This window comes from Ambystoma mexicanum, chromosome 9 (assembly GCF_040938575.1).
Source record: "Ambystoma mexicanum isolate Mex_15411 chromosome 9, UKY_AmexF1_1, whole genome shotgun sequence".
Lineage (NCBI taxonomy): Eukaryota > Metazoa > Chordata > Amphibia > Caudata > Ambystomatidae > Ambystoma > Ambystoma mexicanum.
Genome location: NC_090931.1, coordinates 1,429,870,247 through 1,429,889,765, shown reverse-complemented (window position 1 = coordinate 1,429,889,765; position 19,519 = coordinate 1,429,870,247). Strand labels below are relative to the sequence as shown.

The following is a 19,519-nucleotide window of genomic DNA, read 5'->3' as shown; positions in this document are numbered from 1 at the left end:
GTGGGATTGCCCCTTGCCCTTATGTAAAGTTAACCACGGTTGACTGCTGCGGACTACTGAGCAGGACACGGGGCATCCATCTTTTGTGTCCCCTTGGCAGCAGCCAAGGACAGAGAAACACACACAAGGCGCGCAAGCAGCTGGCTGGCCCCCACCCTTGCATTCCCCCTGCGAAGGAAGGCTCTGCGCTTCCATTCTCACGCTGAAGCCGGAGAAAGTTGCAACAACCAATATGATACAGTTTTCTTCCTCTGAGATCACTGCTAGCATGAGAACCGGCATGTGAACCAGGATGAGCTGAGCACTTTCTGCTCATTCGTCCCCATAAACGTGCAAGCCACCCACCCCCATTTAGAACAATTTGCCATCTTGACCCTGCGCTCCCTGTAAGGTATTTATTTCAAGTGGCAGACCCTCGCCTGTGCTGCGAAACCCACCCAACACACCCACTATTAACCTTAAGCATTTTACTACAATATATGTTTTTTCTCATTCTAATAGGTTTGAAGTTTAGAAGATATGTGAAACACAGCTTGATTATTTTTACATGCACAATAAAGGTCAAGGCCTCTAATTAAAGCCACGAATGACCCAATTGTACTGACAATTATTATATGTAACTTGTGTCGATATATGAAAAGTAGCATAAAATGTTTTAGATAAATTGTTATTTAGTGTTTTAAGAATGCAACATATTAGCTTAGGTAGTGACCACAGTGACCGGACCCTGACCTGCGTGGAACACAAGATATTTGACGTCCGTCACCTCGTCAGCCACTCAGCCAACCAGAAGGAAGAGATGCCACCCACACCTACGGCACCACAGCGCCTGGCCAAACGGGTCCATTTAGCACTTTTTGTTAGAGTTACTTTAATTGATATATATACACAAGTTGATGTAAATGTTTGGTGGGAGTTTTTTGGGGTTATTCCTAGCTGGAGAAATAAACCATCCTTTGAACTCTTGCAGCCAGGTCTCGGTGCCTTCTTCCCCGAAAGGGGTTGGTTATTTTATTTTCTCTCACACGTAGTAAGCCGGGGAAGAGCACCTACATTTTTGGTGACCCCCCGCAACGTAATTTAGAGAGGTGCCTCGAGGCCTGCACCGCCCGGCAGCGAGATCCAGGGCACCCCCAGCAAAACCAGCGCCTCCGCGGTTGTCCAGACTGTGCACACCAAGAAGAAAGGGTCAAGGGTTCCCGGTTGACGAATACCCGATCGAAAAGGCTGCTCGCCAAGGCAGGCTTGGTTGGGGGACGGACCCGAGCGAGGTCCGGCCGTGAGCAGCGACCCTCGGAGTACCTGACTGAACATGTGGAGTCCCGGTTGCAAAGACCCCAAAGGAAGGTAAGGGGAAATACGGGAAGAAGGGAATTAGCAACAAAGGGAAGGTAGTTAAGAATAGGGTCTGTATGAGTGACGGTGAGGCTTTTCTGATCAATCCTTTATATCGCCATTAGGTGTTGTAAGAAGTGAGAAGAGGAGAAGTGGTATCCTAGCCCGTACGGGGTAGAAGGCGGCGCCGCATAGCATTTGTCCTGACCAAGTGCAGAATAGAGATAAAGAGAAAATAGTAGGGGTCTCGTATATTTAGTAGACTCTGAGTAGTTTTTAGAATATTCTTTTTCCGTGGAAGAAAGAAATCTTGAGACACAATAAAGGTGAAAGAGGTGGGGAGTGAATGCGAAATAGTAGGCAGTATAGGGAAGAAGAAAAAATTAGGGACAGTAACGGGAATAGGGAAAGAACCAACGCGCGCAGGCAGTGCATGTGTATGTTGCATGATTATATGTTTGTCGATCTGCTTTGTGTACATGTTTTGTTGAACACGCTTAAGTATTTCAGTACAAGTAACTTTTTGATTAATGAATAATAGGCGAAGAAATAAATTGTGAGAGGTGACCAGGTAACACCTCCAGAAAGAACAGCTAATGTGACATACCATAATTGCAAGCTTTGATAAAGAATGTATTTTTCACATATTGTAACTGACATACTAAGTGAGAGGTGGGAAGGGACTCAAGGGTACCAGAACACACAAGAAAGGAAAAGAAGCATTGCCATGGGGGGGGGGGGGGGGAGTAACACCACTGGCACATATTTGCCAACACCTTCCAATATATAGCGACAGGAAACAGAAGTATCACGATCAGTGGATCACTGAGATAAAAGGAGATGGGGTTATACCAATTTGGCCAGAAGGAGGGTCATTTGACAAAAGAGTGTTGGACCTAGTATCAACACATTTGCTGGTACGATACAAAGAGAAACAGTTACAGAACCGGACAGCAGTATTAGATTTATGGCGAATGTTCGAGGAAGTTACCCCCATGGCAGAGGTAGGTACAAGCCGAATGATAGAAAAGAAGAAAATACCTGAAGTAGTAAGTGGGACACTAAAAGGGGAGTGCTCAACAACTACAACTGAGAACGAAGTAACAAAAATCTATCTCTTAATGACCAGGCCAGCAGTAGGGTTTAGTGAACCCCTGTATGTACCACCCACCCCCACTGCTCAGGGCGGGGCAACAACCCCCGAGCCTCCACCATATGACAAAGGAGGCCTGTACGGCCCCACGAGAGCACCTCCTGTGGACATAGCACGTTTAACAGGCAATTTAAATCGCCAGCTAGCACACGCACAAATGGAAATAACACGGTTATGAGCTCTATGTGACAAAGGGCAAATGTTGCCAGGGGGCGGGGAGGTACCCCCGTGGTCACTGGCAGATCTCACCCCCCCCGATAGGGGCAGTAAGCAACGCAACCCCAGCATCCACGGTATCAGGGCAATCTCTAGCATCGCAAGGGACGTCATCACAGCAAAGACAAGAACAAGAGTGGCAGTCAGGACAGTTCCTGTTCCAATTGAATAACAAGCCAGTAAGAATTATACGCCCAAACACACCGGAGAGTCAACAAAGTGGAGATCTGGGTGAAAGACAAGGAAGCGAACCCAAGGAAAACTGGGAGGATAATAACGAGCTTGAGTCAGAGATAGAAGAAGTATGGGATGATTTAGATGAATACGAAGAGGCAGCTGCCGCAGAAGGTTCCCCACTGCCAAACTGCCGCTACCCAGACACACTATCACCACCATTATGGCAAGGTAGATTAAGACAACGAACAGGGAGGACAGGGAACATACTGGTAAGTAAAACAAAAAAAGGGAGAACGAGCAAAACAGGAAAGAAACACAAACTACAAATGTCACTGATACATAAAGGAGCAGGTAGGCCAAACTATATTCCGTGGGCCCAAATGGACAAAAACAACGTATTAAAACTCCTCCCCCCGCTGACGGGAGGAACAGGTAAGTGGATACATGTATTTGAGAAGAACACAGCAGGCGTGCCGTTAGCTATAGGTGATGTAAAAAGCTTATTAATATCAGCAATCGGGGACCAAGCAGACACAATCTGGGAAAGGGCAGGGTTCCCGGGAGTACCAATGAGCTGTGATCGCCACGATGGATCACCATTCAATAATGTTCGAGCACAAGTGTGGGATGCATTGCGGCGTGCATTTCCAGACGTTCCAGATTTACATGCAGTGATGCAGTGCACGATGGAGGAGAACGAGGACCCTGCGCAATTAATTTTGCAAGTGCAAGACTTATGGAGAAGTGAAACTGGTACGGCATGGAATCAATCAACAGCCTTATTTTATTTTATCATTAAAAAGGGGTTGCCGAAACAGGTGCAGAAGGCCTTGGACAAAATAGCTGGGATCGAAGCCAAAGGGTGACCTGAAATTCAGAGCATAATTGTACACCATTGGAGGAGGTTCAAAGAGAAAGAAAAGGAGGTCACACCAAAGAGGCTGGCCGACGAAGCAAAATTAGTGCAGATGAAATTAGTGAAGGTTGCCGCCCTTACTGCCAGCGTAACCGCAGACAGAGGAAACGAAGGAGAGGAAAACGCGGGAGGAAGACCCATTGGGATAGCAGCGCAGTGGGTTGTAGAGGACCAAGGACAGTGGAACGGAGAGGAACAGCCATGCCAAGGATCACAGTGGCAGAACAGGCCGGCCCAAGGAAGAGGTGGCTACCGTGGGCAGAGGGGAGGATATGGAGGCATGGGAAACAGAGGGTATGGTGGGCAAGGACCAAGAGGAGGACAACAGGGGTCATGTTGGAATTGTGGAGGATGGGGACATTATTCACGAGATTGTAGAATGCGACCATCAGGTTATTTTCAGGGGCAGCAGCAGCCCATGAACAATGAACAGGGGTGGGGCTGCCCACACCCAGGTAGCCCTTGTGGAGCTCCAATGGGGTGAGGGGGACAACAAGATCAGTACTGCTATGACCCCCAAATGCAACAAAGACAGCCAGCCCCACAACAGCAGCAGCAGCCACAACAGCAAAACGCACTTAAGCCCATGGCAAGACAAAACTCAGTAGGGAACATAAATAATTACCCTTTTGCGGCGGCCGCAAACGGTGTCCCTGCACCATTCCGTGGCGTAACGGTCGTAGGTGACAACGTTTTTTCAGTGCCAGGTCAGTAAAGATACCAAGACTATGACAGCCCACAGGGAGCACTTGCGTGTCCAGTCCTATCCACCACACAAAGTGCAAATGAGGAACCACTAGTGGCGGCAGAGATAGGAAACAAGCAGTTTATCTTTATGGTAGACTCTGGAGCAGAAAAATCATGTCTCACAGAAGGGCGGTTTCAGCTCTCGGGAAGAAATTTAGAGACGCAGGGGTTCTCCGGGGCTATTTTAAAAGTTCCTTACACAAAAAATCTTGATGTAACAGTAGGTGGAAAAACAGTGTGCGCACCCTTATTGTATTACGAAGACGCGCCAATCAATTTGATGGGACGAGACTTGCTCAGTAAGTTAAACAGGACCATAGCCTTTACTGAAAGAGGAATAGTGTGCTCGACGCCAGGGGTATGCCCCGTACGAGCACTCCTCATAATAAGTACAATTACAAAGGAAGTTGCAGTAAGAGGGATCCCCATTGACATGGACATGTTCGTCTATGGAATACAGGTATTAGCCCGAGTAGTGCCTGAAATAACACAGAGTGGAGAATACCATCAGAATTCATATTCCGCCCAATCACACCAACAGATGTAGTGCCAGGCACAATCATATCAATAGACATTGAGGCAGTTCAAGTTTCCAACAAACGCATTGTGGTCATAGGCCTGGACGCGCAGGGACGCAAGTGGAGAAGTGTGCTATGCATTGAGAACACGCCCATAGCACAATTGATAGAACTCCAAAGAAAGGCCCCACCGGAAGAGCAGGAGTTGTGGGGCAAACGAGGATGTAAACAATCAGCCACAGATCTCATTTGGAGACAGGAAACGACAGGCAAGGTAGTGATGCCTGTAGAATTATTAGAAGTAGCATTCCAACAACTGCATTTCCCAGCTCACGTTGCAAAACACCACATCGCCTCAGACAATGAGGATTGGTTTGTTCCCAATTTGCCCGAATACTTGTCTAAATTTGTGATTGAATGTACTACATGCCAAACTTCAGGAATGACATTACGAACTCTGCGTGGCACTTTGCCACGCCCTACAGGTCCATTCAGAGAACTACATATCGACTACGCCGATATGGGAGAAAGATGTAATGGAGCGAGATACTCGATTGTGGTGGTATGCCCTTTTTCACGGTGGGTGGAAGCGGTCCCCTGTCCCCATCCTGATGCAAAATGTGCTGCCAAGTTCCTTGTGCGAGAAGTATTCTCGCGGTGGGGAATCTGTTACGTGATCCGTTCAGACAACGGCACGCACTTTGTGAATTCTCTCTTCAAAGAAGTAACCTCCCTTCTGGGAGTGAAACAAACTATGTTCGATTTATCATCCAATGGCCAATGGAGTTGTGGAGAGGATCAACGGGCTGCTCAAAAGCAAATTATCGAAATTATGCAGCACGTTGAAAAAAGAAATTGGGTATATTGTCTGCCCCTAGCACTGTTCCAACTCAGAAATCAACCATGCAAGGATCACCATTTAAGCCCGCACGAAATCGTGACGGGGAGAAGAATGCACACACCGCTCTCTCCTGTTAGGAGGGCGTCTGATGCGCACAGGGCTGCCACAGTGCTGGGGGAAGAGTTTAAGGAATACCTAGCACAGCAAACGTACACAGCATAGCAAAACAAATTGCTCCGCCATTTACTGAAGATGTAGCAACAGGCACCTCCATGCCGGCAGCAGATAGCCCGGAGGGGCCTTTAATGCCAGGGGAACACACCCATGTTAGAGGTTTTGTAAGAAGGTGGAATTCACCAATATTTCATGGTCCATACACAGTGGTGTACAGCACCCCAACTGCAGTTAAAGTGAAGGGACTGAAATACTGGGTGCACCTCTCAGATGTGAGAAGGGCGTGCGGTGTCGCACTCCCCCAAAATGAAACAGACTGTGTGGATGGCATCGTCAACACGGTCTGAAATGATGAAAACTGCAACTAAGACAGGGAAAGAATAGTGAAAAAGCAAAAAAAAATGTTATATATATTCTGTCTCTCTTTTTTTCCTTTTTCTTTTTAAATCTCATATGAATCGTGTTATTTTTTTCTATTTTACTTCATTGTTTTTATGATAAATATTGTTAAATGCCAAATTGAGCAAAAAGATGAAAGAACGAACAATTGCAAATAGGTTTCTTTTCATGATGACTTAACGAATTTGTCTCGCCCACATAGGTTCAACATGAGCCAATGCGATGAAACGGCTGAGCAGGCTGAGATGTTAGATAGAAATAGGGATGCCACTAGGGCCAGTAGATTAAGTAATGTGGAATGCGTTATAAAATATGCTGCCATACTATTTGCAATAATGATGTTTAATTTTATTTGGTATAACGTTGTTTATTTTTGTGGCAAATGAAATGAACAAAGGGGGGAGCGGGACTGATGTGACAAAACCAGGGTCTAAACTAATATGGACTGGAGTAACAACCATTTTGAAGGACACTTATAACGTTGAATCGAATAGTATAAATACAACGTCACCCTATGAACAATTGCATGTAAACAAAACTGCTATTCCATTGGTGAGCAATACTATGGGTAAGGAAATAGAGCTTGGGTGGAATGTAAATGACGATTACTATTGGTTGACTAACTCCAGAAATACAAGCATGCACACACACACACACGGCACCAGAAACCACTACCGAATACACACGTCACTATGAACAACATTGATGATGCATGGTCCAGAATATTCCCGCTGCAATATCAACAAGTTGGTACCCAATTAAAAAACAAAAAGGAGGAGAAAAAGGGGGGCGGGAAAAAACAGATATGATATTTATCACAATCTGGGGTTATATGAAATAGAGGACCCCCAACACCCTGACCAATCAAATAAATGGTATTCAGACATGAGCGCCGCAGCAAAGCAAGCAATGAAAGTTTCTATGTGTGCTCACTTATTCCTGATGCAACTTGAACCCCAAAAATGTTAGTTCCACAGAAAGTACCCTTGTCTGAGGCCCAATGTTTGATTCATCTGATGCTGTGTAGAATAAAAAAAGAAATTTCAGACACATACAGTCGCCATGGAAAAATACAAACATGTACCAGCAGACGACAAGGAGTAATCTGCCTCCAAGAGCCATTTTTTATCATAAAAGGGACAAGGTATGCAGACAAGTGGCATGATGAAACGATTAAATGCAAAGCTGAGGGGCTTTGAGGGCTGCCAGACGAAACATACGAGTGGGCACAAGAAACGTGCCTCCCCATCTGGTCACAGCATATCACCAAGCTGACATGGGTCACACCCCTAGAGAGACCCATAAAGATTCAAAGGGAAATACTGCACAAACTTTGCTTCCATGGAGAAGGGAAGGTGAATATGGGAATCGCACAGCAGTGCAATAAGACTTTAATAATACCAGATATGAAAAAAGGCACTGCTGCATTAATGGCCATTTACTGGATCTGTGGCAAATGAGCTTACCTGCATCTCCCAGCATCCTGGAGGGGTACTTGTGCCCTACCCACACTTCACTCAGCACTAATGGTGATACCAGAGAGCGCCACGTTCAGTTTACAGCAAGGCCTTCGGCTGACAGTTCGACAGCAGGCCAATCGGCTGACCCATCGACAGCGCCCGATGAGACAATCACGGAGCCCCCAGCATACGAACTGTTGTCAGAAGAAACATTGAGAACCAAGTTGTCACGCAGAAAAAGATCCAATTATATTTCGTCCAAATCGTCAGAACTCCTTGCTGAAATCCCACAGCAGTACAAGCTTTTCTCATCTGCAGAGACATTTTTTGCATCATTTCTAGCACCAGGCGTTCAAGCAAGGACAAACGCGAAATGGCTGCAGATAATGCGCTGGGAGCTCATCCAGCTGGCTAACGACACTGAAGAGGGATTCAACATCATAAAAATAGAGCTCCGTGCACTGCGCCCGATGACGATGCAAAACAGATATGTCTTAGTTCTTATCACGGCGATGGACGGCAGTGTTTGCAAAAAAATTGGGGGGGGGGCGTGTTGCACGTTCGTACCAACTTCAGATGCTGATAACGGGACACTGCCACACGTGATAACAGCAGTGCATAATTTAGGAGAAAGAATGAGAGCAGAAGGTGGAGCAGACAACACGTGGTTCGACAATCTGTTCAGCTGGATACCATCATGGGTGAACATAGCAGCGAAGATACTCATTCCCATTATTGTCTTTCTTCTCCCAATATTCTGTGTGTGCCAACTGGGACTAAGATGCTGTGAAAATAGTATGCCTAATTCAGCGATGATGATGATGGTAACAGTGGGTCGACAGACAACGGTGGCTACCATGATAGATGCCCAAGTACAAACTGGAGAATACACCACACCGCAATATAGAATGACTGCCATCTATAGGCAGTATGGGGACGTGGTCAATAGTCTACATCACACTACCATTAGAGAACCAAAGAACTTGCTGTGGTATTAATAGGTTTGAAGTTTAGAAGATATGTGAAACACAGCTTTATTCTTTTTACATGCACAATAAAGGTCAAGGCCTCTAATAAAAGACACGAATGACCCAATTGTACTGACAATAATTATTATATGCAACTTGTGTAGATGGTGGAGTAGAGGGTGAATTTGATTGGTTGAGGGGAAACATAGCCTGTAGTGCCTTGCTTGAACCCAGGGTTCTATAACAGCCTTTCAGCCTTTAAAGAGCTTTTGTGATCTGAAACACTTGTGTATGAGCGCAATATAAATAAAATATCAATTCAATTCAGCCATAGATATTTGACAGGTTGTGCTCCTTAACTTAGTCCCCGTTCAGAGTTTCAACCACAGAAGTAAAGAAGTCAGCTACAAGAGAGAAGTCAACTATAGCTGATGATGTTCGTGTAATAAGAAGGCCACAGGTGGGAGCGCAGCAATTAGAGAGACTATGTTGAAATTTTCAAAGGAAGACTGAAATGTAAATATTCTTGCATTAGCGTAAGAGTAAATGTACATTTAAATGTAAAGTTAAAATAAGCCTGGTAGCAATAGGCAGCAGAACTGTGTTTATTTTGGGAACTGTGTTTAAGTACATAACACACTCAAGCGTTAGATTAATCTGAGAAAGAAAACAGTGCGCGTGTGAATTATTATTATTTATTAACATTCAGCATGAATGAGAGGCAGTGCGTGTTTCACTGGAGAAAGAGTAGCGGGAAAGGCCAGCGTTGATCGCCTCCTTGCGCGTGACCGAAGTAATAGATCGGTAGCCTGCGACAGCTCTGCAGTGAGAGAGCGAGCAGAGTAGCAGGGAAGACCAGTGTCAGTTGATTCCTGGCGCGTGTGCAAGGTAAATGCTCAGCAGCCTGTGGCAGAGCTTTAGAGAGAGCGAACAAAGGCTTATCAGTTCATTAGCCAGAGCGGCAAAGGCGTTCGTATTGCAATAAGGGTACGAGTCTTTTTTAGTCAATGAGATCGAAACAGGACTACCCGCTCCGCAGTAGCATTCAATACAAAAAACTTTTCTCTGCACATGCGCAGTGGAGAAAATCTATAATTCAGCTAGCGTGAGCACACCATTCTATAGCAGGTCTCCAGCAGCACAGGGGGAAGCCATATTTACTTTAGCTATCTCAAATACAATAAAGCAAGTACTTTTTCAAGCAGTCAAAGAAAATATAAACTAATAGCAACTGAAGGAAGATATTCAAGATTAAAGGTGAAGAAAGTATAATATAGTTCTTACAACTAAGTAGTTAGTTAAAAAAAAAAGGTTAGTTAGGAACCTTTGATGAAAATTCGTTTCACCAAGAAGAGTGCAGAAGCATCATTAAAGATAAAAGTGTGTTCAAAAACGTTCTTGTTCAACACCTCTTGGCAAATAGTAAAGGTAACTCAGGTAACCAAGAAGTACATTACATAAGTAATTGCTTACATACTGAGTAGAGTATTAAGTAACCTGGTGTATTTATTTCACTACAGATACCAGAACTGGGCCAGGAGGTCAGGAGCCAGAAGTGTCTGAAGTTTGTTATTTTATCCACTATCCCTTTTCCTTCACTGGGGTGCTCAACTCAGCTGTTATTTCAGGGGCTGAGCAGAGAGCATCTGGAGAGCGTCTGTGGGACCAGCATCAGCTCCTGTGGATTCTTGCAAGGATGTCATGACAAGTAAGGTGAACAGATACGCTTGTTTACCTGGTTTGCTGGGACGATCTCTATAGCATACTTTTCCAGCAGTGCTTTGACCTCTTCTAGCAGAATGCGTTGTTCCTTCTGTGTTGTTTGTCTTTGCCTTGGCTGGTGGGTGGATGGATGGATGGATGTTCTCTGTATGAGTTCTATGCAATAGCCTCCCGCCACGGTGGAGAGTACCCACTTGTCTGACGTGATCCCCTACTATGCGTGGGTAAAATGACAAATGCAACCTCCTACTGGAAAGGCATGAGAGGGGACTTGGAGTGGATGCTCATTGCTTTAGTAGGGGGGTGGAGTCTCTGCCTCGACTACTCCTAGACAGTCTATGCACTGTTTGAAACTGTTGCTGAGAGGACTGATAATGCGAGGCACCCCAAGATGAAGTTTGTCCACCCCGACTATAGTTATAGCACTGTTGGAAGTTTTTTCCTCGAAAACAGCGTGCATTAAACCCGCCTCTTTGCACAAACGGTTTGTTAGTATGTTGTCCCAGGGACTTACGGGTGTCGTATTCTTCTTTAGCACTTTTCAGTGCGTCCTCGACTGCTTCCCATAATAAGGCATTTGGTTTGATTGGGATATTAAGTAGGGTGGCTAGAGTTTCCAGCTTGAAGCTGAATGGTCTTAAGAATAATACCCTCTGCTACTAAACAGCCTGCATTATCTGCTGCGTACAGATTATTTTTAAGGATCCAGTTGCCCACCTGCTCACTGTTTTTAATAGCTATTTTACATGATCGCAAGTTGTAACTTGCCAAGTGTGCAGTGTTATTAGCTATTCTTACTTAATATGCAGCCGAGGAAGCTACTTTGCCGCCTAGTGTATATATCTTTTTGCTCCCCTTGTTAGGAGGGGCTTCAGCAGAGGCCAAGGCTGTGCCCATCCTTCTTGTGGTAGTTACAACGAGAGAGTAACGTTTTAATTGACTCCTGATGTATAATGGATCAGAGGGGGCTGGCCGTATCATCTTTTCAATTCAGGGGTTAACTGCCCTTGTAAGGATGGGGTGAGGAGAGAAGGCTGAATGTGCCTCTGGATGGACTGCAGAAATGGTATAAACGGAGCTGCAGACTTCTTATCCCCAAGGAGGTCTCCTACAAAATCTTTGTCCACTTGTGCATTGATCTTGAAATGTTTGGCAGCCTTTAGGAGGAGTTCATTATACTGCAGCCGATTATCTGCAGCGGAGTCAGCCACAGTTGATTATGATGGTCTGGAGATTGTATGATGTGGACGTCATTGTCCTAATACTGGTCTGGGTCATATAGGTCCCCTTGGTCTGAGTGAACCAGATCTTTAGAGGGCCAATGTAATAGAGATCTTGGGACATGTCCTGCAAAGTGCTTGGCTGGGCAGTGTCTAGTTGTGGTTTTTTAGCAGTAGGTTGTGGTCTTTAGCTGCCTCTTCTTGTGAGGGCCCTTCTAGGTTGGACAGTTGACCAGGGTGACGATCAAAGAACTCTACAAAGCATGACATTCTTCGCATTATTTTGTCGAATTATTCAAGGGTCCATTAGATGGAGCTTAAAAAACCTGTGGAACAGGGGTAGAGATGCTCTCTGATGTAGAGGGTTGTTTAGTGACACCCCTTCAGGAGACATATAAAGAGAGAGGGCTCTTTAGCCTTTAAGATATGGGATTTAGAGAGTAAGGGCGTTGAAGATTGAGTTTTGCGACACCTTGGACTTGAGGAGTGTGTCTGGGACAGGTTTCTTAATAAGCTCCCTCATTTTAGAGCCATTGGAAAAGGCAGACGAAGCGTCATTCGACACACGTTTGCCGGTACCCAAGGGTTTGTCCTGTTTATTCGCAGTGTCAGGAACCTACTTTGGCATCCGTTTTGGGGGCCTATCATGTGACAAACACGATGGGACAGAGGAAATTGATTTTGTTTGGACCTTCCCTTCGACACCGCGTGTGGCTTAACTGTCGATGAGGCGGTCGACTTTCGGCCACGGGGTGTGTGCTTTGTGTGGCGTGCAGTGTGGGTGCCTGAGTCGCCAGGTGTCATCTCCATAGCAGAACCGGCGGCCTGCCTGATGAGTCGGAGGATTGCCCCGGGTGCCACGTCCAAAGCAGCTTCAGCCTGCATGGCGCGATGGGCACAGCGCTTAGTCTTGCAGTGCTTTAGTGTATTGGGCTGAAAACGTTTCCAAAACTTGCAATGTTTTTCAGGGTGGTCTCTGGGGAGATAGAGGTTACATACTTCTTCCAGGGAAACTTCCTGTTACAGGAAGGGCAAAATGTAAATGGTGTGTTTTCCATAGTACGGAAAGATGGCAGCCTGGCGACGGAAAAGGAAGAATAGTGAAATAGGCATTCTTTAAAGGAAAGGAGTTATGACCTCCCCCCACTCTCCCTACTGTGAAGGGCCGAGGCCCATTTGAGGCCTAAGTAGGCCGCAGTCAAAGTTTGTCGAGACGGTTCAAGTAGTCATAGTCGATGAAGAATCTGTCCTTGCAAGCCGTCACCGAAGATCTTCCGGTGGTACGGCCGTCGAAAGGATAGAAAGAAATCTAACTTAAAACTTGTATAATCAAAAAAGGTGTTAGCCAGAAAGACGGAACTCAAACTTAAGTCCGACTATGATGGCGGAAAGAACAATCACGACAGGTTTAGGACCATGGGTATAGTGGACGTCACACTAGGGATAGTATTACTGACACGCCCTTTCAATGTCCCTTTTCGAGCTTCGAATACAAATAATGTAATACTCTGCGACTACCACTAGATGTTGGCCTATGCATAGCATGTGATCTAAGCAAATACACAAGCCTCAGAAATATATAGTAGTATGGTTAGAGTGTACATTTCTGTTTGCCCTATCTATAACAGTTCAATGATCGGCCCACGAGCATTTGTAACATTCACATATGCTTGTGCTTCGATGGCTGTCTTGCTTTACTAAGGAATCCAGCCTTTGGGTACCAGAATTCATACTGAAATATAATTGTGTCCACACACGGACGCTCGCTGGCATATTTCTCAAACACTACTCACTCGATACCCACCTTTGTACGGGCTAAAATGCATACACACATTTTAGAACTACTTTGTTCACCTTTTACATCTCTCTCTACGTTCTTCTGGAGGGTGTTCACACCCACAGCGATTCAAGGCCATATCAATGGCAGTAGGAGCTATGTAAGTGCCATATAAAATAACTGTGCGCCTTCGAATGAGAATATATACTTTGTAATTTATTTAGACTGGCCAGTGTCTTGTGGGGGGCAAAATATTTAAGTGTCATGGGAATTTTAATCCACCATAAAACAGCAAATATATTTAAGACACTTCTTTAAACCTCTGTGTTTTATAGACAGAGATGAGTTTCGACAATATTTTATTTCCAAACAAAACCTACTTCTCAGTTTACCAATTAAGGATTGAACCTATTCACCTTTCCGATCATGCACCAATGATCATGGTAGCCCAGGGGGGCAAACTAAATGGCTTCAGAGAAAGATGGTAGAGTATGGGTAGTGTCTTATTTTTGGGTATGAAGTTGGACTTCACACAAAGTATCAACTGAAAGAATGAGAGGTGCAGCAGTGATTCAACGTGAGGGATTTCTTCAAGCCCTACAAATGTGAGGAAATTGAGGTGCTACTAATGGAATGCTAAAGAGGCCACTCGTTAAGCAAGAATTAGGTCCACTAGATTTCCCCAACAAGTATTACCCTCTGTGATAGTCACCAATTGGGCGAATGATCGGACTACAATCTCAAAGTGCGAGCCTGCTCATGACGGCACGCCAGGGTTTGTTAGGCTGGCCATGGCCAAGAGAAAGAGGAAATATGTGCACTTCCCCATTGCTACCAGAGTCGGACCCTGTGAGGAAGACCAGGTTCTACAGGAGGCAAAGTCTCTAGTCTAAGGAACCGCTCTGGATTTCAGGTCGTCCTAGGTGGGGAGGTCCTGTAAAGGAAAAACTGCAAGAAAGTCCATCTCGGGAGGAAGGTCGATTAGGGCGTCTGTTACCTCAGATCATCCTCAAAGCGAGCAATTCTCAAAGAGTGTAGCAAGTTCATTAATCTGCAGAGGGTACATGTCATCACCTGGAGTAGGGTAAGGATAGCTACCAAAATGACCATGTTCTTTCTGACCACTTTAATTGCTTTGTTCGGGAGGCCCATTCCACAGGGAATTAGTCCCCCTCGACTTGGTCTGGGACGTGTTAAGGTTGCATTTAACCATGAGAGAGACCCAGAGTGTTTTGCTGACATTTTGTGTGACCTGAGCTAGAGCGCCAGAGTTTTTGACTGGCTTTTTGCATGTCCTGCACCATCTCCATCATCACAAGTAACTTGCTAAGAGTTCACAATGGCTGGTTCTGTTTATCTGTGACAGTATTGTATGGTTCCAATCCCATGTTGCACCCCATTCTATGGAGCCCCCTGTTCCGGTACCTACAGCATTATCTGGATGGAAGATGTAGGAGGCAGGAGAGTTGTCGATAATGATCAGCTTGTTCATCTCTCGCCCCAGTCGACTCAGGTCCTTGACGTAGTTCCCCCGGTGGAAGACGCAGGATTCCCGGAAGAGCCGTGAACGAAATGCGCCCCATTTGTCCAGCAGATCGGCAACAGGGTCAGCGTACTGTGAGCAAAGGAAAAAAAATCAGAACCAGGGTCCTCACACTTCACATTTTAACGACACACAAACATTTACATTTCGTATTATACAATTGGCTGCAATAATTTACAACCTCATCCGATTGTCATTCCAATTGTGGAGTTACCATTTTTTAAAAGGGAAGAAGGCTCTCATTGTAAGCTTACCATTTAGTTGGACAACAAAAAAAATATCAGAAGCTAGAGTGTTACTCCGTTTACAAAGTCCATCACCAGATAAGAAGAATGGATGTTATTCTGGATGCAAATGCAACAGCAACTACTACCCTAATGTTTGGTTTTCTCCCCACCACATTAACTTTGCCCAGATTTCTTTTAGACGCTCATTCTAACTTGACTCTCTACGCACCCCTTTTCCTTGTGGCTTTTCCTCTGAGGCCACCTTTTTCCCCCCATGCTTCCCTCCTGCCCCCTTCTCCGGTAAGGGGCTCATTAGGTAATGGATTTGTTTGCGGGTAGAGTTCACAAATACTAGGGTATCAGCCTATTGGTGCAGCCCTGATACCGATCAGATCCAAAACCACCATCTAGCTTAAAGAAAAAGCCATGCTTTAACATTGGATTTTGTTGGCTCTAGTATTTTGGGATACAGAGTTCTAGAATAAGGGGTAACGGGTTAGCATTGAAAAGGCTGGTCATCCATCGGTTATATTACACTTAAACTGGACACCCTCTGTAACTGGCAGGAGGTTGGGCATAGGAACTACTGGGTTAGGATTTAATGTGCATTTTGGAAATTAGAAAGGGAGTCCCCTCCTTGTAGAGACTTCTAGGTTACGCGCAAAGGGTCTTTAAACCTTTTGTTAAATGATGGGCATTTATTAATAATTAGCCTTTAACACCAAATATGCATTAATGCATGTGCACAGATGAACTGCTTCCAAACAAACATCAAACCGGAAGTGAGCAGACACAGACACAAGTGACTTGGATAAGCAAAGAATGACACACATGACGGACAAGCAAAGACTGTGACCCATAATCTGGCTCACTGTGATTCCCCCCCCCCCCTTCCCTGCGCGCGACTGAATGTCAATCCATGCAGCTGTGGTACTTCGATGTCACCATCTGATTTGTGTATGGTGATATGGACCAAACTTCCTTAAGTGAAGGTGTCTGGTCTGAAGGGATTCATGGACTTAGAACGGGTTCCAGAGTCGATGGAAAAGCCAAAGGAGCAGAAGAAAGTTTAGACAGAACCCTAGGAAGAACGAGGCGCAGAAAGTGAAGAAGAAACCAACATGAGCTTGGTGGCATGACTCCAGAGGTCATACAGCTCTAACATGGAGATCCCCAGTGAGGCAGGCAAACCAAAAACAGGATCCTGCCATTTCAATAAGCAGAAAAGAATAGTGATTTGGTGTGCAAAACAGTCAAGCTAATAAATTAGGTTAACAGTTTTTCATATCAAATCACAAGCCCACAGCAAACATGGTTCCTTGCTATACCTCTAATTCAGGGCTATAGTATTATAAATTGACGGTTCACTTGGCAGAATACACCACATAACTGTCCAAAGTGTCCAAAGTGTCATAGTGTAAGGCCCCAGTGGTTAAAGCCTTCATGGAAGGAGCTAAACTGATTCACCCACTAGCAGCTAGACCAGCTCCAAGCTGGCACTTTAATTCAGTATTTGGCAGGCTGATGCTTCCACCATTTGACCCAAATGCTAAATTAAGCATCTGTCCTACAAGGTGGTCCCACTGATAGCGATCACATCAATAAGAAGGGGACAGTAAGCTTCAGGCACTGTCACTAGATGAATATTTTGTCACCATACATAAAGACAAGGTAGTATTTAGAACTCACTTATGCTTTGCTCCAAAATACATAACATTTCACAGGTTTATAGTGATAATGTCGAATTACAAAATGTCGAAAGTCAAAATGTCGAAAAAATGTCAGAAAAATAAAATTTGAACGTCTTTATTTTCTGTTCGAAATGTGGGTTCCCACCAAACCCCCCCCTTTTTTTGTTTTTTTAAACCCTTTTTTTAAACGCACAAATGCAAAAAAAAACATGTAAAATAAAAAATGACATTCGAGAAAAAAAAATTTCGGCCATTTTTTTTCCACATTTTTGTCATTAGACTTTTTGCAGTCGACATTATAACTGCACACCCATTTCACATTAACCAATCCATCAATCTAACTGCACTTTTTCACAATCCCAAGTCGAACAGAAAGATCCTAACATACACTCCAGGTAGACAGGGCAGTCATGTTCTAAATGGACAGAACCAAGAGAACAAGGGAAGCAAGGGCAGTCCGGTAAGCAAGTTTAGCATCACCAGATGGACTGTATGTTGAATCCAGCAATGCAACATCTTTGCACAAAAAAAACCTTTGTTCAACACCACGTGCTCATTCTGCTTGGTGTGGTGGATTCACTGGAATTCACAACCAATGGTCCACTAGACACTATCTGCAGGGCTGCAACATGGGCTAAACACAAAAAAAAAAAGAACAAAAAAAAAAAACGTACAGCATGCATGTTCAAAGAAGGGCTCAAGTGGGTCATGCAGTGTGTGCAATTTGTTGTCTTCTTTACCGTCGGTCAACAACACACACTGCTCACTAATATATGCATAGCATGTTTAGGTAAACAGATTCACAAGCCATAGACTTTTTTTTAAACCTAGAATTAGTCTTTTTTGGGCTTCCATCTGTTTAGAAACACAGGAAAGACTAACTTTCAAACTGAACAGGTGAGACGCTGCAGGTGTACAACAGGAAGCCTCTTGAGTTACACATTGTTCTCAATCTTTTTACAATTTGGGGCGTAGACCCCAAAGGGCATTATGTGTACCTGAACGCATGACAGGAACACCCCTGTCAATTACTACTTCTAAAGTAAACTTATAATACTCCCCACCAACCACTCAATGACTAAATATGCATAGCATGAAAATCTAGACAGATTCACAAGACACAGAAATAGTGTTAAAGAGGAGGCATACCTGTCAATCTTAGGTTGAGTGAAAGAGACAACTATTGTTATTTGGGTTCCTCCATGTACATGGAGATATGGGCTCAACCATAACGAAAGCACTATTATTTAGACACAGAGTCCAAATGCCTGTCAAATATTAACTCTTCCTAGAATGTTCGATTTAAACATGGTTTCACTTGAATTAGTTGTTGCCGATTTGAATACGTGTTTATGTAAACCATCTACATCGATTATGGTATCACACCAATATTTTTGAAATCTAAAACAAGTTTTTGTCATACCTGCACATTTAAACATTTAATAACACAGGCCTACGGGTTAAACTGCATAAATAATCTAAGAGTGGAGAAGCCATCTACAAAGACCATTCTCTCATGGCAACCAAGAGAGAAATCAGAGGATCCAATCCTTTGGGCATTTCGTTCTATGCGTTCTCTAGTGCTGACCATTCAATGATGTATCAAACCACCTAAAGAAAAATTAGCCTACTTATAAAAATAAATCAACTTTGCTTTGTTCCGAATACAAAACTTATAGGAGGAGAGCACCTGGTTTCTCGCTCTGAAAATTAAATGGCAGAGCTGTTTTAGTGAAAATGATTTTCCAATTAAGCCTGCGCCGCTTCTTTCTTTATGAGCTAAAGAGTATTTTTAATCACGTTCAGTACAATGTATTACTAAAGCGTTGAAGCACTTTTCATTCGACAAAACAATTGCGCTGTCTTCTGCAAATTGAAAGTATCTACAGTAAAGGAATGCATCACAAATCATTAACAAAATACAATAAAAAATATAGGCCTGGAATTAGAGAAAATTGTCAAATACAATAAAAATTGGGAAAGACAAGGTAGATATATACAAGTACGTGAAAATAGAATATATTTATACGCAAGAGTCTAGAATGGGGAGCCTGCCGGAGGAATCGGAAATCAAGCGGAAGGATTTGTCTGGCTGAGGAAGCTCCACAGATTACTTCTCTATTTCTGTGCCGGATAATACGCTGTTAAGAGCTTAATAAAAAGTTATTGTTGCATCCACTTGCTGATGGTAAATAGATCAGCAAAAATATAAAGTTATCATTTAGAGGCTTCAAGGTCAAGAAGCTGTCAACAGCCCCCAAAACATTTTGGGTCCTTAAGTCTGGTTAAACATCGGTCTACTTGAGAAAAATCTTGCTGGTTGGAGTTAGCCATGCAAGATTAACTCCAAAGCTTTTAAAGTTTGAACATGGGTATGATGAACATACTTTTGGCTCGGATCCATGCAAGATCACTTGACGCTTGACCTCATAACA

General features: G+C 44.2%; 1 protein-coding gene across 2 annotated transcripts in view; it reads right to left on the bottom strand.

Annotated features, from left to right (window-relative positions):
* The window catches only part of CTDSP1 (CTD small phosphatase 1), a 302,586-nt gene that overhangs the window by 9,666 nt on the left and 273,401 nt on the right, over positions 1 to 19,519 (bottom strand). For both annotated transcript variants that reach the window (XM_069616838.1, XM_069616839.1), the window contains one exon: positions 15,053 to 15,238. In XM_069616838.1, coding sequence (XP_069472939.1) covers positions 15,053 to 15,238 — 186 coding nt within the window. The remainder of the gene's footprint in view (positions 1 to 15,052; positions 15,239 to 19,519) is intronic.